This window comes from Adiantum capillus-veneris, chromosome 20 (assembly GCF_014529385.1).
Source record: "Adiantum capillus-veneris isolate H3 chromosome 20, ASM1452938v2, whole genome shotgun sequence".
Taxonomy (NCBI): Eukaryota; Viridiplantae; Streptophyta; class Polypodiopsida; order Polypodiales; family Pteridaceae; genus Adiantum; species Adiantum capillus-veneris.
The window spans coordinates 109,928,531-109,949,043 of record NC_140950.1 but is presented as its reverse complement, the minus strand read 5'-3'; the positions used below and the strand labels follow the sequence as shown (position 1 = coordinate 109,949,043).

Sequence of the window (20,513 nt, the reverse complement as noted above, 5' to 3'; positions counted from 1 at the left end):
GCCAGCTCCGCTCGTATGATGTCATGTGGGACTGAGGCCTTGGCTCTAATCAGCCTAGAAATCATAGATATCAGGGGTCTCTCCATATTACTCCATCCAGCACTGTCAATAGACGGTCCCCAAACCTGAACCCCGTAGTGCATAACTGAAGCGACCAAAGTATCGAAAAGCCAGAGCTTTGTTCGAGGTTCCTGGAACTGAACCTGTGAACAAATCCTCTCTAAACCACCTAGGGCTGCATAGGCACGAGTCAATCTAGTGTCTGCTGCCACTTTCAGTGTGAACCTCGGTCCACTAAAGACCACCCCAAGATATGTGTATGCATCAGTGTACTCCATACTTTCCTGCCCATATGTGAAAGTAGGTGCTGATCTCCTAACCCACTGTGGCGTGGTATTAAATACCATGACCTTGGTTTTACCAAGGTTGACAAACAATCCACTATCCTCTGCAAAACTATGCAATGCGTCCAAATGTCTCTGCATACCCTCTGGTGAGTTTGATATCAACACGATATCGTCAGCATACAATAGAAGAGGGATCCATGTCCCTGCAAGCTGAGCACCTCTATCTCCTCCTCTGTCAATATAATCAGAGACCCCATCAACATACATACCAAATAAAGTAGAGGACAGTGGGCATCCCTGTTTCACTCCAATAGTGGAGTGAACTATGTCAGATATCCCCTCTGATGTGCGTACATGACCCATCACTGAACTGTACAATGCCATAATCCCCCACATCAGCTCTGTGGGTACCCCCAATTCCATAAGTCGGCGCATCAATCTGGCCCTCGGTAATGTGTCAAAAGCTTTGCGGAAATCCACAAAGCTGTAGTATATCCATCTACCATGTGCTCGACCCTCCTCAATGATAGCTCTGAGTGTAAAGACATGATCTAGTGTGGAGAAACCCCTTCTGAAACCAGCTTGCCCAGGTGCCCGTACGCCCATAATCTCTGCCCAACTGCTCAGCCTATGCTCGAGGATGGATGCATATAACCGTGCCAATGTGTGTCCTACCATGATAGTACGGTAATTCCCCGGCACTGTGGGGTCTCCTGTCTTGAAGATAGGTACAATAGTAGATAATCTCCAAGACTCAGGGAAGCCCTCACACATGACACGGTTGAATAACCGTGCAAGCATCTCTGCCAACAAATCCCCAGCATGTATAATGTGCTCTGCTACCAAACCCTCATGATCCTGTGCCCGTCTGGTCTTCATCCTGTCAATGGCCTCCTTTACCATCTCAGTGGTAAGGAAGGTGCTCGTAGCCGGACATGGCTGTGGTGGGTCTGGTAGTGGTGGTTGTCCAGGTACAGTGTATAAAGATGTTGCATACTGCCCCCATATCTCTGTAGAAGTAATCACTGGTGGGGGAGACTTCTCATGGAATAGACGCCAAGCCTCTCCTGAATCTCTACTAAGGAAGAGTTGATATAAATCTTGCTCCATCTGGACCAAGAAAGCTCGCTTCTTCCGTCGCACTAGTCGTCGTGTAGTAATGCGAGACTGTCTATAGGTGATCACTCCCAATGTAAGCTCCCGCTGTATGTGAGCTCTCCTCTGTCGACACTCCTCATCATACCAGCTGTTCTGAGGCATGTGCCCAGAACGACGTCTCTGCCCAGGCTGAGTGTGTGGGTATGCCTCTGTCGCTGCCCTATGTAATGTCACTGTCAGCATAGATGTGATCTCCTCCACTGTGTATACTGGCTCTGATGTGCATAAAAGCCTACGTATCTCCTCTGCATAGACTGGGTCAGTCTCTGGTGTAAAAGTATAGCGTGGATGTCTACCACCCCGTGAGGCCTGAGATGTATTGTACTCAAAGGAGACTGATAATGTCAAAAGTGCATGATCTACTGCTATCCCAACAAGCTTGGGCCCCACTGTGAAATCCTGAATGTGAGAGATAAAGCTCGGATGTGGCAGAACATAGTCTACAGTGCTGGACCCATGTCTGTGTGGAAAACAAGTAAAACCTGTAGACAATGGGAAAGTCGTTAAGCCATTCAGTATGGCTAAATTGTGAGTAGTCGTCATCTCTCTCAGGTATCTCCCATACTTTGTATGCTCTCTGTCGTGTGAGCATCTCTCAAGTCCCATCTCCTCTGGCTCTAGCTCTCTAAGCATCTCCTCTGATGTGTCATAGAAGACTGTCTGTGAGCTGCCTGTACGGGCATTGAAATCCCCCAGGAGTATGATGTCTCCATCTCTGGAGAACTCCCAGATATCATCATCAAGTACAGAGTAAGGAGACTGTCCTCTGGGTGAAGCATATACTGAAGTGCTAGGAGGAAAATAGCATATGGCAATGTACAAGAAACGTCCAGTCTCTGCCCTCAGCCTCACCCACAAGTATTTGGCCTGAGCATCTCTCCGAACTATGTGCAGTAGTGGTTGGAGCTCCTCTCTGAAAAGAACTGCTACACCTCCTGATCCTCTAGTCCCATGCGTAGTTCTGGTGCATGTCTTGCAAGCTGTCTCCCATCTGTATCCTGATATATGCGGCATCAACTGTCCTGGAGCCTGATGAGTCTCTAAGTAGAAAACAATGTCTCTGTCTCTGAAGCTGTCCTCAAAGGCCCCCACATCAAGTCTATACGAACCATTACAGTTCCAAACCGCCATCCTGAGAGTGGTCCCATAGGTCTCGCACCGTCATGTAGAGCAGTGCTCTGTAATCACTACTCGTCCATTTTTGTAGAAAGCTAACTTTCCCTTCTCCCTTGCTGCTATAATCTTTGGCATGACCTCTCTCATATGTGCAAGCTGTGAGAGCGTAAGGTCATCTCCTAAAAAGATACCTGTTTTCTGGAGGGTTGGCCTCTTCTTTAAAAAGTCTTTCTTTTCTTCCATGGAGGGAAAGCACAAAATGAGAGCCCGTTCTTTTGAACCCTTCCCATTACCTTCACTCTTCTTGCCCACTCTCCAAGCTTGTGTGTGCGAGGGCTTCTCCACCCCCATCATGGACATGAGGCTCTTCACCTCTTGGTCCACCTTATCTGAATCTTTTAGGCCGGTCACTCTCACGTGTAGAGCGCGTACCCTTCTTCGTTGTTCCTGATGATGTCGGGTGTAGTCGGAATTTCCTTGCCCTTTCCCTTCTTGACAACTTCAATCCATTTTTCAGCCTCATCCATTTTCTTTTGCGTTTTGGAGAGAACCTCCACCCATGAGGTCTTCTTTTCTCCTTCCTCCTTTATTTCTTTGACTTGTGCTCGTATACTATTGAGCTCGTCGATCATTGATGGCTGAATTTCTCCATCTTCAAGGCGTCTTCCCTCTTTGGTTTCGTCGAGTTCCTTCCGAAGGGCTGAGATGCTACTTTTTAAAGCTTGAATTTCATCCCGGAACTCCTTGCGTTCTAGTTCCCTCGCCTGTTCCTCCCTCTTTTTCCATTCAAGAATTAAATTCTTCTCTTTCTTCCACTCATCCATGTGGGCTTTGCATTCTTTCAACTCCTTTTCAATGGCGGTCATCCTCTTGCTTGTGACCATGTAGTGCGCCGCCATCCCTCTTGCCTTATTTGTTTCACTTCCTAAGAGAGAGGAAAGAGCAACCTATACGCACCGCATTATGCATACATGTGTTTCCACATTCAGCCTACATGGCATATATTTGCTTTTTGTACCTGTCAATTTGCAATTTGCAATTTCTGTGAGTTCTGCAGTTTCCAAATTCCTTGCAAAAAAAATCCCTGCAGGTCTGAAAAATACAGAATTTTGAAAATGGGAAAATCCGGAAAAGCTGAGACTGAAAATTCCTGTGGGAATTCCTCCTGGATTTTTGAATTTTTACGGGTGTATGTACCTGCGGGCTGGAAAAAGGGGGGGGGGGGGAATGTATGTATCTGCGGGTGCGCTGTCACAGCAGCAGGCGGAAAGGGAGGATGCGCAGCGTGAGGGGTTTGTGTGCGTGAATCACAGCAGCAGGTGGGGGGGAGTGGATGCGCAGCGTGAGGGGGTTGCAGGCTACGCGAGGGGGTGCAGCAGGCTACGCGCGAGAGAGGGTGCAGGCTACGAGAGAGAGAGAGAGAGAGAGAGAGAGAGAGAGAGAGAGAGAGAGAGAGAGAGAGAGAGAGAGAGAGAGAGAGAGAGAGAGAGAGAGAGAGAGAGAGAGAGAGATTAGGGTTAGCCTGCTTTTTAATGGAATTTCCATTGGGTCTGTGTACTGTTTTCTGGTATTGTGGATCATTTTGCACAGAGATTACAACTAAAGGAGTTATTTATTTCTAAGGTTTTGTAGAATGGTGATTGGAAGCATTTATTTGTTGGTATAGATCTTACCATGGATGTTGGGCTTCGTGGACCTTGCAACCTTTTTGGACAGGCAAGCAATCAGCGACTCGATTTATTGGACAGACAGCTCAGTCAGTGGGACAGTAATTACCAAGGAAAGGTCACAAAGATAGTGTTTGGTCATTTTCCTACCTCATTTATTGCTGGCACAAAAGATGGCAAGAGGCCAGAAGAGATCTTTGTGAAGCACAAAATACTGGCTTACATATGTGGGCATTTGCACTACCAGTTTGGAAAGAACTTGCTCAAGCATCATGTGTCACAGAGCATGGAGGAATTTTGGGAGTGGGAATTGGGTGACTGGAAAGAAAACAGGGTAATTAGAATCATGGCAGTTGATCATGGACTTGCATCATTTCTGGATCTCAGTTTATCTGATCTGGAGAATTTGTCCGATGATGAGCTGTGGGCATCCAAAGCTTTTATTCTGATAACTCACCCACCCGACGCTCGAACAATGCAGAGACATGGTATCGATTTAAGTGCCGGAAATTCAGTGAGAGCCCTTATATTTTCTCGGGAGGTGGTAGTCTCTGCCAAAGCATTTATATATGATACTTATCTTGGTTTACAAACTCCTATAGAGGAGCTTACCTTAGAGCAGTTGTCTATAGATGCTAATAATGTACGTTACTATGCTGCATCTATGAACTTTAGCAACTATTTTGATGCTTCTTCGACACGATTTTCTTTGAGGGTCATAGCTTTTGATGCTTCAGGAAAGCAACTAGCGAGTGACTTGCGGCCATTTTCCGCTGATAGCCAATTTGGAAAGGTGCGATGGTCTTGGATGGAATTCTTTGTTATGGGCATTGTTTGGGATGCACTTTACCAACCGTTGCTTTGGGCAAATTTTGGCATCCTTCTAATGATTCTTTTTGTACCAAAATTGTACTATCATTTGGTGTTGGAGAGGGGTCTCTTTTCTGGATTTATGCAGAACAAAACAGGATCTCGTACTCGCAATTTTCTGGATGAGATACTGGTTCGAGTTCACAACACCACCACCCCTATGTGGTGGATGCAGCTCCTCCTAGTAGGATATCTCATGTGTATGCCATGGTTTTGGGGAGACGTCTTGGGAGAGGGCTATCCATTTGGGAGCATGTCTGTTAGTGGTTGGTCAGTCCGTATTACGACTTCCGGAGTGCAAAAGTGTGGTCTCGGGGTTCCTGACATCATTGTTATTGTGCTTCCTTTCCTCTTCCATATATTACTCCCATTGTTTGTCCTTGTGTTTGCTTTATATGCTGAACAGGCCCTTGTTTGCGAACATGTGTGGCAAGACTCACAGAGATCCATGGGGCCGAATAAACAAACAACGCCTACTTCTTCTTGCAGAGTTTGTGGAAGGTGGTTGAGAAAGGCTTTGCTTGTTGCATGCCTGGGAGTCGCCTACCTTCATGCGCAGGTTAGCTTCTGGGTTTTTCTTTTTCACTTGAAGCTGGGTTGTGTCAAGATTTTTGCACTCAACCGTCATGGCTTTGTGCAGCGTATTCGGGCTATTGTTGGTGCATATGGCATAATGGCTATGTTGATTTCTCCTGGTTATGCGTGGCCTGTGCCATTCCTCCTTGTAGCTGCTCTTCTACATACTGCAAGAGTGGATAGCTTCTGCTCCAAGCAGAAGATATGCAAAAAGAGGTGATGCAGAAATCAAGACTGAAGCATTGGACAAGAGGCAGGTTTATGGTCTATATCTGTAGAGGGAGGAAAGTGAGCATCGCTCTAGAGACAACACTGCAAACTTTCTTTCTTTAACTTGTCGACCTTGCTAGCACAGATCGACGCAGGTTTCTCAGTTTTTACAGGGAGATTTGCAAGGAGAGAGAGAGAGAGAGAAGAAGTTTTAAGGGTTGATATGTCTTGCTAAATTTTTTTGTCTCTGTTGGCAGTCTGTTTGTTTCGAGATGTTATTTGCTGGGAGTTTAGAGGGACGGCTTGTTTTCAATATATGAAATTGCATTATAATCAGCTCTCTTCTTTGCATTGTGCTGGTTTTGAGTCTCTACAATGATTGGTGGAATGTAAGAAGTTGGTGAAGGTCGTATATATTGCCGCACCCTACGTCTAGCCCTAATCTTTGTGTCCTTTTGGCTACTAAGGCTTCTCTATCTTTCAATTTCTGGCAGGCATGCCACCAGCACATGAACATATTAATGTCTGTTGGACCATATGGAAGCAAACAGTCTGTGAGCGTCACAAACTATATGTAGCTTCATGTGTGTATGGTCTTACCTCCACCTTTGGCCCTCGTATATGTGGGGCATGACTGAGGTTAGGATTGTGTATTCGTCAAGGGTATATTGCCTATTGTAGGTCTATAGTTCATGGTGGTTATAGGGGACTGATCAGTCCCCTCTCGCATCTCTCTAGCGTTTTGTCAGTCTCTAGAGGCACGTAGACAAAAAAGGGTATACATTCCTATAGTAGTCCTCGTGTTATCAATGCATTGTTTTGAACAAAGCTCTCTTGGCCACATGTATTAGTGTCAAAAGTACTCGTGCCAGAGGGATTGGCTTAGATAGATGTTTAGGCTGCAAAAAGGCTTGTGAGGACCTCTCGCACCTATTTACAGCCTAGCAAAGAAAATGTGCAAGTGGGCTTAAAAGACCTGAAGAATATCTTCTTTAAGAACCACTTGTTCCTTGGAGGGATGGCAATGAAAAGTGAAGTTTTTCTAGTATGTACTCAAATTGTTAGATTCTACTTTTTTAAGAAAATCTGGAAGTCCAGAACTATCGGGTGTTTGAGAATGTACTTTCTTCATAGATATCGTACAAGAAAGCAAGGAATCAATTGTCTCCATTGGTAAAAGGAAGGATTTGGATGAGTGGTATAGAGCCATCAACCTTGTTATTACACGCTACAGTTGATCGGAAGATGGGTTGTTGGTTACCTCTTGGTGAGGCCTCGTAGCGTAGTGTTGTAATTTGGTATCTCACAAGGACGAGCACGAGCTTGAGGTTTCTTTGTACATTCTTTCTGGTGAATACAAATCATCCACTCACTATTGTGAGTTTGGGGGGAAAAAAAGCTTCAATGTGCATATTTCCTTTTGAAAAGAGAAATCTTGTATACAACTTTTTTGCATCAGTTTGTATGTTAGGTCAATATGAACATGTGGTGGAAGTGCCTATTCTTTGTGAGACTATTTTTGAGATGTTTTTGTGAAAAAATTGAGATTATAGAGCCTTAAATACTCTGTGGGGATTGTATCGACTACGTAGCACATCTTTTTGGATCACAAATGAAATTTGACGACATACATAGGAACTATTTCAATTTTTTCTAAACGACGGTTATATCAATGTTAAAAAATCTTGCATAATGAGCATGTATTGTAGGGGGGTCATTTTAACACTATGAAGTCTGTATGATGGAGGCTATGTTAATGCTTCAATGCCAATTGATAAGGGGTTAGGTTAGTACTATAGGGTCCATATGTATATAGGTGACCTAACCCCATGACCATTAATCACTATGTTGGCGATGACATTTTTGTTGATCACATTGATTTTCCTTGGGATGGTTTTGTGAACATATGGATACCACTATTCATTATTGCTTTCTCTTTGCTAATGTCAAAAATAAAACATGATTACCTCTTCTTTTATTGGAGCTGAGTATTGGGCTTATCTGAACTATCATTAGAGCTTTATGGCTTCAAGAGATGTTGGATCATCTTCCAACTCTCTAGGTCACCTTATCATTATAAAGGTGACCCTTGTCCTCTCATTCTTATTATCTAGTCATGAGCATTCTCGAGAGTTATTTATTGCTCTTGGGTCATCCTGTGTGTGTGTGTGTGTGTGTGTGTGTGTGTGTGGGGGGGGGGGGGGGGGGGGTTAGTATTTGCCGCCTGTATGCACTCTCCTCTCTTCATTCCTTTAGCCTATAGAAAGGGAAGATCCATGGAATGATTGATTGCAACATCCATGGAAGACTCAAGAGAGGTGGATGATAGCTTAGAGAGACATGGAATAAGAAAGTGGTTATTTTAGAAAAAAGTTTTAAGGGAGAAAAGGTTTCAAGTGAGTTTTGAGATATTTTGGAATTTTTAGGGTACCCATAATCAAGAATGATATCTGGGTCCACATGATTGTGAAAAGAGATGCTAGATAATGCTTCTTAATTTTTATCCACCTTGATTATTTTGTGGGCAAGAAATATGATCTAATGTGTGATTGCCATGTATCAATTGGTAGATGGGTAGATGAGGATTACAAGGACTTATTCACTTTGGGTAGCCTCTACTTTTGCAATAAAGAACAAAGTCTCTGGCTATTAATTCAAAGGAAATGCCTTTGAAGTGAGACAGTAGAAGAAGGCACAATCTAAAGGTGGAAGAAGATCACCTAACGTGGAAAACAAGAGAGCCTACATTTTCAATGTGCACGACTGAGGATGAGGTTTTTGGAAGGAAAGAATGGGCATACGATAAATATGGAGTTTAAAAAATAGGGGATGAAAACAATATCTAAGCCTAAAGAGGGAAAATAGAAGTAGGGAGAAATGAAATAGACCAACAAATCACATGAAGCCAAAGAGGGTAAAACAAAGAAAAACTAGGTGATCATGTCGGTAAGATTGAGCATCTTGACATAAAGGTGAAGAGGTATGGGACAAAACTAGGTAAAGCAATGGAAAAGCAGCCTAAGATGTCTAATGTTGAGACCAAAGAGTATTAAAACAAACATAAAGAAATGATGGGATGAGCTTGGATAGATTTCAAAAGCTCAAGTGGAAAGGTTGGTCAAATAAATGAGGTGCCCCAACCAATACAAAATCTTCACCCTTAAAGATAGGAGGATAGTGCTAGAAAAGCCAAAATTAACACCCCTTAAGAAACAAAGTGAACCTTATGATGGCTTACAGATGTCAAAACAGATAGACCTAGCTAATACTAGAGAAGAACAATGAAAGTGTGATAGCAATTAGAGTAATAGAGGAATAACAGTCTCTTCTAATCAAAACCCTAAAATTTAAATGTTCATACACGGACTTGAAAGAAGTAGATTATGAAATTTTTCGACACAAATTTCCTCTGAAGAAAGATGCAAGGCACAGGAAGATAAGGCCATACATGTGAGGTTTGCTTGGAAGGTCAAAGAAGGCATTGTTAAGCTCTTGGACATGGAGTTTATGTATGAGATAGAGCATACATAGTGGGTTTCTCCTATAGTGGTAGTCCCAAAAAAGTAATGGAAATCTATAAAATCAAAGGAAGTCAATGGTACCACAGAAAATGTCTCTCTGAAAGATATGCTTGCCATAGATACCAAGAAAGATAAGTCTTCATATGCAAAACAAGGCAAAGCCAAGGTAGAGGTGAGAGAAGCAAAAGGTTCCTAATCCTAGAAAAATAACCCACTTTTCTACTAGAACTCCATCCACAAAAGCATTAGAAGAAGCCATCATCCGCCATAAAAAACAAGAACTTGGAATTTACAAGTTAAACTAGATATGCTCAAAAGCAATTTCCGCTCATGAAAATGGATTGCATAAAAGCCAAATTAGATGGTAATTAACTAGAATGTGTTAATCTTGTGAATCCTTGCTTTATGCCTATATTAGTACTCTGTGGAGGTATGCGTATTACCTTATTATTGGATTGTCAGCTTTTTGGGTGTATAAGCCTAAGCTAGTTGAGTCCGGCCTACTTATTTAGCTTATGTCATATTGCTAAGCATAAGAGTCAAAAGAAGTGATTCTAGGATAGAAACTTCACCATTGGATGCCATTCTTATACAACACCAGTAGGACAACATTTTGCAAGTCTTGTCACATTCAGGACTTGCATTTCGCACCATTGTGGTTCTTTTCCACGCATTGCATAAAGATGTCAAAGACTACATCCAAACTCTAGGTACTCAAGTTTAGTCAAGATGAAAATCCAAACTTAGGAAGAAGGAAAAAAATTTAAGTGTTAAAAAGAAAAAATTCCCTTTTAAAAGTCTTTTTTTTTCTTAATTCGATGTTTTTTACCTCTAGATTGTTTTTGAGAAGTGATCTATAAGATAAAATCCTCAAAGTCCATCAAGGTCAGGGGGTAGGCCTTCTAGGCTATCCATCCGGCCGTCATTATTGGACAATTCATCACCCTGTCACTAGTGGCTCGCTTGCATTATGGGAAAGTACACCACATGTCCTTTCTCTTCACCATAACTTTTGAGGAGTCTTTATTTTTCTCAAATCCCACATATAATATTTTTTTGGAAATGATCACACACTACGAGCTAAATCATATTAAACAAAAAACTTTACAGTCAATCATGACCAGAGTTAGTAGTGGAAATAGGCTTGTACAAGGAGCCTTAACCTTACAAAGCTTACAAACATATCATAAAAGCTAAAGACCAACACAAGCTTGCCAAGGCTCCCACCACCCATAGAGACTTGTCAATGTAATGGAAATGGCCTATTAACTTCAAGAGTAGTTGAATTAGGAAAATTAGAGAAAGCATTTTTGTGAGATTACTTTGTGAGCATAGAGGGTGAACTTAATTGATGGTAGCAACATAAACACAATACTTAGTTAACTTGGCATGAACAATACTTTTGCAAGAGAGAGAGTTTAGAGAACATGACTAACAATTGAGGATCGGATTTATGTGGAGCCGGTCCCCCCTCCAATAGGCATTTGTACAATAGATTCTCCCATCAAGAGAGACTTGGTACAAATACAATCTTTGTGTTCCTTGTGACCTAGGTGATGCAATGAAGATGGAAAGCTTCATGCATCACGAGCATAATATAAACTTTGCAAAAAGCATTAACTATCCCAAGCCTTAGTCTCAAGGCCTCAAACACCTTTGAAGGTGGAGAGAGCTAGCGGGAAATAAGGGTAGGGAAGAGGAAGAAGAAACATTCCATAGGAGAAAGAAATAGTTCCTCACTTATCATCACTCTTCTTGCTAGCATATGTAATAGAATAGTAATGAAGATGGAGAAGATGGCAAGCATAAGCATTGAAGCATGGCTCTTGGTTGGATTTGCATTCCATAGCCAAGAGTTTTGGTGTAGGCTCTCAACTTCTCTACTAGCTTGGAGAAGGAGCTGGAGCTCTTGCACCTTGCACTTCACACAATAAAGAGGTGTGTGTGTGTGTGTGTGTGTGTGTGTGTGTGTGTGTGTGTGTGGGAGAGTATACCCCCTAAGCTAGCCCCCTTCTTGCTTTGGTTGACCCCCCCTTGTAGCTCATGCTTGAAGCTTATTGGACCCCTGCAAGCCTGGCCAATCACATGCAATAAGCATAACAAGCAACAAGGGTAGCCTTGGGACAAGTGTCCCCCTTTTCCCTTTGAGAGAGAGGACTTGATAAATTATCATTGGACCCTTGGGAGGCAACCAATAGGCTTTAGGGCACACCATGAGGGCAACATGAGGAGGAGCTTGACAAGTGTCCTATTTTCTTTCTTTGTACCAAGATTGCCTTGGGTGAGGGTGTGTGTGTTCTCTCTCTAGCCCCTTCTTGTAGGGCTCCCCCCCTCCTTGTAGGGATCTTTTTGACTTTGTGGAACACCTTTAGTTAGCAAGCATGACAAAGCACCTCAATCTTGGGTAGTGTTCCCACAAGCACCTCAAGCTCCCTAGTTGGCAAGCACGACAAGCACCTCAAGCATCTTAGTCAGCAAGCACCACAAGCACCTTAGTCATCAAGCACGATAAGCACCTCAAGATTGGGCCGGGTTTCCACCTCAAGCTCAACCCTAGCTTACCTAAGGTCAAAGGAATTGTAACACTTACCTTTAGAGGTCTTTAATGAAGCTAACCCTAAGGTCTTCTAAGCTCCATTGGCTAGCTTTTCTCTTTGATAGACCATTCCTCATGTGGACCCCTTTACTATTCACCCCGTCTTGAGATAGATCTGTAAGCACATGCCTATATTCTAACCCTCATTCCCGTTTATTCTCCCACATTAAATGATCAGTTTAATATGAGAAAATCATTTGGGTTGGTTAGATATTAGATTTTATGACATGTCCCATCTCCAAGAGTGTCCTTAGAGGGCAGCCACATAGGACCTTTAAAGTATAGGCCATCATCATGCTCGTATAAGTAGAAGTGAGGGTAGAGATGTATTGGGCAGTCACATAGCACATGTTGCAGCTAGTCAACCAGTGTCGACACAATGTGTGTTGAGGCAATGGCTTCCATGAGGGCCCACATTGAGCTTCCACATCAAGAATGGGAGAATTAGATACTGGATCGTGCCAGTCTGGAAGGAGCATCCTAAGTCTAGAGGGTGGTTTGACCACCCTCTAACGAAGAGGTGCAATGAAGATGCACCAACTTTCCAACTCAGCGTTCTTAGGTGTATGAGAATCGGATTGTACACAGAAAGCACCTCCAAGGGTGCTATTATTAGGCCTATGTGAAGGACGTCTTAACAAACTAAGAGAGCAGTTGGGATGGAAAACAACACCTTATGCATAGCCAATATGAGAAGATCTCTGTCTCAATAGACACCACGCATGCAGTAACCATCGAACCCAAACCGTGCCAACAAAAAATCACAACTGCCACATGTGGGCCCTCCTACCCTACAGATGGGCCCATAATAAGAATCTACCTTTGCTTGGTGGGCGTTTCTCTTTGTCGTACATGTTTTAATAGATTTTGGAGCGCAGTTGATTACTTTGTTAGTTGGAACAATTGGAGGGAGCAAGGAGTCTTGGATGTCGATCACATAACCTAGTGCAAAACATATATGAGGAGGAGCTAGGATAAAGGGTTGTCCTCGTGCTATAGAATGGTTATGTAGAGGAGAATGTTGGGCTATAATATATGAGATGCATTTCCAAATAACAACATACGTAGAATGACATCAACCACCTAGGAATAAAGTAAATGTGTGCATAGTACATTGAGTACTGTAATACATAAGTTAAATTGCTCAACTGTGAGAAAAGAAGTGCGTGTCTATTTGATAATATATATGGTGCCGAGAGTGAGCATGTACCAGTGAGAAAAAATGGAGCTAAATTAAACTTAAGAAAGCATTGACAAACTCAAAAAATACAAAAAGCATCAATAGGCTATAAAAATTAAACTGCACTATCGACCTAATAATCGTGTATGGGTGTCGTTCAATTGTGCAAGCTGGAGGAGAATTTGTGAATAGTAAAACATTTTGTCTTGAGGTGAAGCGTCACATAGTGAAAATGGTAAAAATATGGTGCACGTCATGCAAAAGTGCCACATAAACTTATGGCGGACAATTGGCTGTTAAGTATGTGTTGACCGCTGGGTCAACAACACAACATAACTCAAGTTTCGTACCAAAGTCTTATTTTTTGCGAGTTATGAAATGCTGCGGATTATGGCTATAAACGTCATTTGTAATGAGTAGTTATTCTAGTTTCAGAAGCCGGGGTGCAATGGCACTTCCAGATTGTAAATACAAAGCCATTTGACCCTTTCAACCCCATTTTTGGTTAAACCTAAGGTAGCCTTAGTATATAAGGTACCTAGGTCATTTTGTAAAAAAAGAATTTAATCATAATCAAAACTTAGCGCTGCCGTCTACTGTGTGTGAGAGAGAAAGAGAGTGAGCGTGAGCTTTATCCTCTCGCTACGCCCGGCTCACTCAACACATTGGAGATCCGACTGCACAATTGCTGTAGGCTCGAGGAGAGCTACGCGACAACGCCAAGCATTCCACGCGAGATGAAGCGCACACATCGACGCATCTACGAGATATTTGTGGCCGTAAGTGTATCAAACGATGCCTGTTTTCTGCGTGCTAGTAGTCTATAGAATTGTGGCGACATAAGCTACGCATAGGTACTCATAAATTTCAATTTCGGACACTTTCAAAATTTTGCTCTGTCATCCTACGCGTTTTCTGCAGATGGGTTTAGAGTGAGGGTCGATAGTGTAAAAGCTTAGGGACAGGTGTATCCTAGTGAGGGGATGGTGTTCCTTAAGTTTCATACGAATTTGACATGATTAGGTGAGTTACCTTCTGTATGTGTGTAGGTGGCTAGGTGGTGTAGTTGAGGGCAGTGAGGTTCTTGATTGTGGTATAGTTGGCCTTCTAGAGTGTTGTATGTGTAGGATGGTCTCATCTTGATAAGCTAAAGATCTTTCCTCCGTGTGCCTATCGTGTCATCTGTGTCCTCGATTGACATTATGTTGATCTAGGTAGTGTTTGCATGCACTTCATGGGTGTGTGAGTCGCTCCTCCAACATTGGCGCCACTGCCAGGGACACAAGGACCTAAGTAGGTTTCCTACTAACACTCGTGTGATGGTTGCTTGATTTAGTTTCGGCTAAAGAAAGCGTTTTTCTCAAGTGGATCTGGAAGAGGATATTCCGCGATCAAGTGGATAGCCAGGAAGCATGTGTCTTGCCGAGGGTCTGCGACTAGATAGGTTTAGTTAGGATCTGTGGATTAGAGTAGTTGTTGGCAGTCGAGTGATTTGTGAGGTGATAAAAGCGTTTACTAGTCAGTGTGTGGCAGTGAAGCGTTTTTCTACTCACAGATGCAAAACCCCATATGATTTGTAGGAGTAGCTTTAGGTAAGTGATCCGATTCTGATCTAGAGCTATTCAACATTGAATTATTTGCTAAAGTGCTTGATTGCATTTGAAATCACGAAAAAGTGTGCTTTTGAGGGTAAAAATGCATTAAACAAGCTTTTGTGGATATTTTTGTATGACTGACTGATGCTGTGCATATAAAGAGCATTTGCAAGGGTTCTGTGAAGAAAACTTGCAATTCTGTAAACATAGACATCCTACGCGTAGGATGTCTCAAGGGGGTTCTGGAGACCAAATTTGAAAATTCTGACTGCACCAGTGGGTTCAGAGGGTAGGTTTTACCCTAGTAACATATTGACTTGGGTGTTTTTCCCTATTTTTGTTGATCAAAAGCCAAAAGGCGGAGTCAGAAAACGTAAAATTTCAGAAAAGGCTTAAATTGAGTGATTTTTGCATGTTTTTGCAATTGTGAAGCATACTTGCACTTGCTGAGAGCATAAGGAAGCATCAGGGACACTTCAGTCTGAAAAAATCAGCAGTAGACATCCTACGCGTAGGATGCCTACAGGGTGATCTGGTGGAAATTTTGAAAATCTGAGGTTACTAGTGTGTTCAGAAGGTAGGTTTTACCCTATTTTCACCTGGAAAGTGGAAATTTGACCAAATTTTGACAGATCAAAGCCAAAAGACGAGAATTGCCAGACATCCTACCCAAATTGTGTCCAAGGCCTATTTTGAGACCAAACCATAGGATGACTCCAAAGGCATGTTCTAAATGTTGTATTGAGTGCATGTGATAAATTTCATCTCATTTGGGTCGGTAAGATTGAACAGACTTTAGCATTTTTGACTGAAAAAGGCAAGGATAGCTAGTTTTGGGGTCTTTTGACATCCAAATTAAAATCTAAGCATAGCATTGGGTTGCTGACATCAAGGGGAAGCTGTGGCTCAAGTTTGGGGTAAATCTGAGCAGTTAGACATCCTACGCGTAGGATGTCTTCACCATGATTTAGCACTCCAAATCAACCTCTGAGCATACCATAGTGATCAACACCTTAAGGAGAGTCTGTGGCTCAAATTTGGGGCAATTCTGAGCAGTTAGACATCCTACGCGTAGGATGCCTAAGGTGTGATTTAGAGGCCAAATTCAGACTGTGGACATAGCAGGGTGTTGTATAGCCTTAGGCAAGCCTCCTAGTCAATTTTGGTCCAATTTGGAGTTGATTTGACTTAGGAATTCATCAGAACAGACATCGGGCTTTTGGAACAGATTCTTGATCATTTGACCAACCTATAGGTGCCAGAATCAAAAAGTAAAAATAGCTGTGAGTTTAGCACAACAAGGGGAAGCTACAATGCAAGTTTGAGTTGAAACAGAGCAAAAAGACATCCTACGCGTAGGATGTCTCTAGGGTCATAAAGTTATCAAAATTCTACTTTGGCCATACAGGGAGGTTCTAAGTGTCTCTAGGATTCCATAACTTTTTTCAAAAGTGAATTTGGACCTTGTTGGCCTATTTACCAAGCAAAGACAAGAATTGTCAGACATCCTACTCTTGGAGTGCACTAGAAGCTTATGCAACCCAAATCTTGACCTATTGGCATCCAAATTCAATTTTGAGCATACCATTGGGTTGCTGAGCACTAGAAGAATCTTGGGATCAAGTTTGGACAAAATCTGAGCAGTTACACATCCTACGCGTAGGATGTCTCTAGCTTGATTTAGGACTCCAAAACAACTTATGAGCACACCACTGTGATCAACACATCAAGGAGAAGCTGGGGTGAAAATTTCAAGTCATTCTGAGCAAAAAGACATCCTACGCGTAGGATGTCTCTAGGCCATTTTTAGGTCCAAATAAAATTCTGAGCATACCATTGTGTTGTTAGACTTAAGGGGAGTCTCTGGACCAAATTTTGTTAAATTCTGAGCATATAGACATCCTACGCGTAGGATGTCTCTAGGCCAGTTTTAGGGTCCAACTGTACTTTTGACCATACAGAAGTGTTCACAGTGTCACAGAGATCCCAAATCTTCTTTTAAAATTGAATTTGGACTCATTTTGACCAGTCTAAATTGCATTTCGCTGTTTTGGCCATAACTTTCACAAACTGTATCGGATCGGAAAAGTTTTTAGATGAAAACGTAGCCTGAGAGCGACTCTACAGATCTTAGAGCAAAACTTGAACTAAATGTATGCATGTATGCCTACAGCAATCATTTAGTTCAACTTTGAAAAAACAATCGTTTAAGGCTTCAAAATACATCTGGAAGTCAGGGGTGTCTAAAAGCGACAATTTGCGAGAATTGTGAGAAAACGGTTGCGGTTTTGGACATAGTTTCGACTTTTCCCTAACCAAAGCACTTGAACATAGTGGACTAAGTTTACTTGAACCAAGAAAAAGCTCTTAAGCCCAAAAATCATGTCTACCCTAGATTCAAACGCAGCTTACACAAGCTTGGAGATCCCGACGATAGAGGAATATCCTCCCACAATGGATCTTCCAAACTTGGAATTGATAAAGATCCATCTTGTTGAGAGAGTTTGGATGATTGGTCATGAGAGTGAAGGACTATATAGATACATTGACGACAATGAGGTCAATCTTTATAGGTGCTCAGATCCATACCTAGAAGAGATAACGGATTACAAGCTCTTATATGTCTACACATACGGAGTCGACTGTCAATGGAGATCTATAGTTGTCGACAAGTATGGACGAGAATATAGAGTTGTAGAAAGCACAAATCCACAGACAGTACTAGAAAGAGGTGGATATTTGGTCAATGAAGGACCACAAATGCCTCCAGAAAACACGGGAATTCCTATAGGAATTCCAAGAAGAGAGCCACCAGGATTCCCTTCAAGAGCGATAACGAGAGAAGGATTGGGAGAGTCTCTGGTTAGACTTGTAGACAATCGACGAGTTAGACCATCCCAAGTCCAGAAATGGGTAAACAGAAAATACTCCGGAGATAAAGATCCGAGAGATCACGTAACGGCTTTTAGAAGAGTGATTAGAGCAGAGGAAGTTTCAGATTTTGCGACACAGTTTGCGGGATTTGGATTGACTCTAGAAGATGATGCAGCTACATGGTTCGACTCGGTGGAAAAATGGGATTTTGAGACCCTAGACGAGCTGTTTGAGGAGTTTATTGAAGAATTCTCGCCAAAAGGCATTGCTCACAACACGGTCTCGCAAATCCATAGATTCAAACAGAAAGAGAATGAATCAGTACGCAAAGCATCATTACGGCTCAAGAGATATGTTAAGCTCTGTCCGAGAGCGGAATTACCTACGCAAGCACGACTGATGCTGATCTTTATCCAGGGAATGAGACATGCGGGCCTTCAGAAGGATCTGCATATGATAAGGAGGATGACGCTAAACGAGTTGATCAAAGAAGCTCTTTATCTAGTGGATAACTATGAGGCATAAAGTACTTGTTACTTCTTGTGGCATTGAATATGAACACACTTTTGTTGTTGTTGACTTTGGCAAGAAGAACAACTATGACATCATTCTGGGAAGACCGTTCATGCGACAATTGAAAATGGTCCAAGATTGGGGTTATGACCATATATACCTAAGACATATGGAAACCATAACAAAGATAAACTTGAGGGACCATAGCTATAGGGATGTGACGAGAACACCGGTTGAGGAGTTTGATTCCGCCACAGTAGCCGGATCAGAACTTCCAGCTTGGTTAGGTAAGCCTAAAGAACTGTGGATTTGTGGAGCTTCACAATGTGGTAGCTTGAAACGTGAGGAATGTATCCTACAACGGGTTATAGAGGATATGGACTATATCCCAGAACCATTTCCTGAAGAAGAGTTAGAGCCTTTTGGATGGGAACACATCTTGGCTACTCTGGACGTGTGCGCCGTGGAGGATGCTCCCACAACAAAGTTTTGTGATGAAAATGGCTATGATGTCGTTCCTTATTTTGCAGTGAGTGTAATCCAGGAAAACGAAGAGATCCAGACATCAACAAGCTCTCGAAATAAGGAGCAAACAAAGAAATGTGGAGAATCAAAAGATGAAGAAGACGACGAGTTCTATGACTCTGTAGAACACTTCGAGCTTCAAGAAGATCAATGACCCGGGAATCAATGTCATCGCTACACGAATAAAGTGCATCAAAAGTGGATTCCAAAGTCCTCCGTGAAGACAGAGCCACCACAAGCATCCTCATACATGGCTCCTAATAAGGATGCAAAGACTCAGCTAGGAGGAATACGACCAGAGCAATGAGCTAACAATGCTCTAATCAATGTGCTAGAAAAGTCCTCCAAGAAACTACCACCCACGAGCAAACAGACAGTAACTTTCCACTACCAGCCAAAAAATCAAGGGAAAGTACAAGAAGTCAACCTTGCTAAGGATAGTAGCGATAGTGATGAATCTCACGACATCCCCTATCATCAACTCAGGCCATCACTATCACCAACCCCTTCAACAACAACCATGACATGTCAAAAGAACAGGACAACAAGTCAAAGCCAAAAATCTCGACAAATCTGGATACCAAAAAGCCAGATCGGCAAAAAACAGATATGGATCATGAAGACAAAGATCTCTAATGAAAAATCACAAGATCCAACACCAAAACAAAAACAAGGAAAGCGTGCACGAGTGGGTAAGAATATCACAAAGTCGCAAGCTTTCACAACTCAGGTTTGGGCTCCAAAGAAGTTGATTCAAGCACAAAAAAGTCAGGAATTCATTTGGATTCCAAAACAACCACAGTATCAACTTTCAAAGCCTGAATCCCGTCCCCAACCAAGCGTACAAGGGCTGAAGCAAAGACCACTGTCGACTCACACAACAAAAAGGTGGATCCCAAAGAAGTCTCTTCAAACACAAACGAAGCACGGGCAAGTATGGGTTCCCAAACGAGCGTCAGCAACAAAACAGCCAATAATCGCAAAGAAATGGGTCCCAAAGAAGAACAACAAAACTCCTGTCAGTGCATCGCCGCTTGAATTCTTACAATTCTTCCTACGATTACAGTACAGTTAGAAGAGAGAAAGTCGCTTCAATCAAGCAACGATACATGAGCTTCAAAGACCATTACATTGCTTAGAATAGGAAGCCTCACCAACAAATGCCAATAAGCAAATTGCTTATACCCACATCTTGCACAACATAAATCTTTTCTATGCATTGACTGTGTATGCATAATAGGGCTGCATTACAACGCCTGCATAGGCACAACTTTTAATTGCCCAAGCACAACACATACCCTTTGCGATACCCTGTCGTAAAGGATGACTCCAAATAGGAAGGGGGGAGGCATTCTAAATGCAGACCTAACATTATGACTATTAGAGGGCAATGTTTTGTGAGAGGCATTGAATTTTTGCGTTTTATTGTGATAATTTTTTGACGAAATTTAAAGTATATGCCCTCATAGTAGTGTTACAGAGGAGTATGGGGACAAAATCCATATATGAGCCCCTAGGGACATGTGTATAGTGTACATAGCATTTAGATTTCTATTTGAATGATTTTTCTTTTGAGTTGTTTTAAGATTTTCTTTGTTTATTATTAAGAAAAAAATTAAAAAATCCATAATCCACATGAAGAAAAGACTAACGAGAGGCCTGAGCACTACAAACAGAAGAAGGTACAGGAAAATGATGAAACTTCACGAAGTATGTCTTAGCAGCCACTACAACAGCCGAAGAACTTGTCACAAAGCAGTGTCAA

General features: G+C 42.3%; 1 protein-coding gene across 1 annotated transcript in view; it reads left to right on the top strand.

Annotated features, from left to right (window-relative positions):
* LOC147433077 (Calcineurin-like metallo-phosphoesterase superfamily protein) overlaps positions 1-6,280 on the top strand; it is an 83,599-nt gene extending 77,319 nt beyond the window's left edge. Inside the window, exons 3-4 of the mRNA XM_086492793.1 lie at positions 4,254-5,717; positions 5,799-6,280. Of these exons, the coding sequence (XP_086348919.1) occupies positions 4,254-5,717; positions 5,799-5,954 (1,620 nt within the window). The 3' untranslated portion in view covers positions 5,955-6,280. The remainder of the gene's footprint in view (positions 1-4,253; positions 5,718-5,798) is intronic.
* Positions 6,281-20,513: the final 14,233 nt, after the last annotated feature.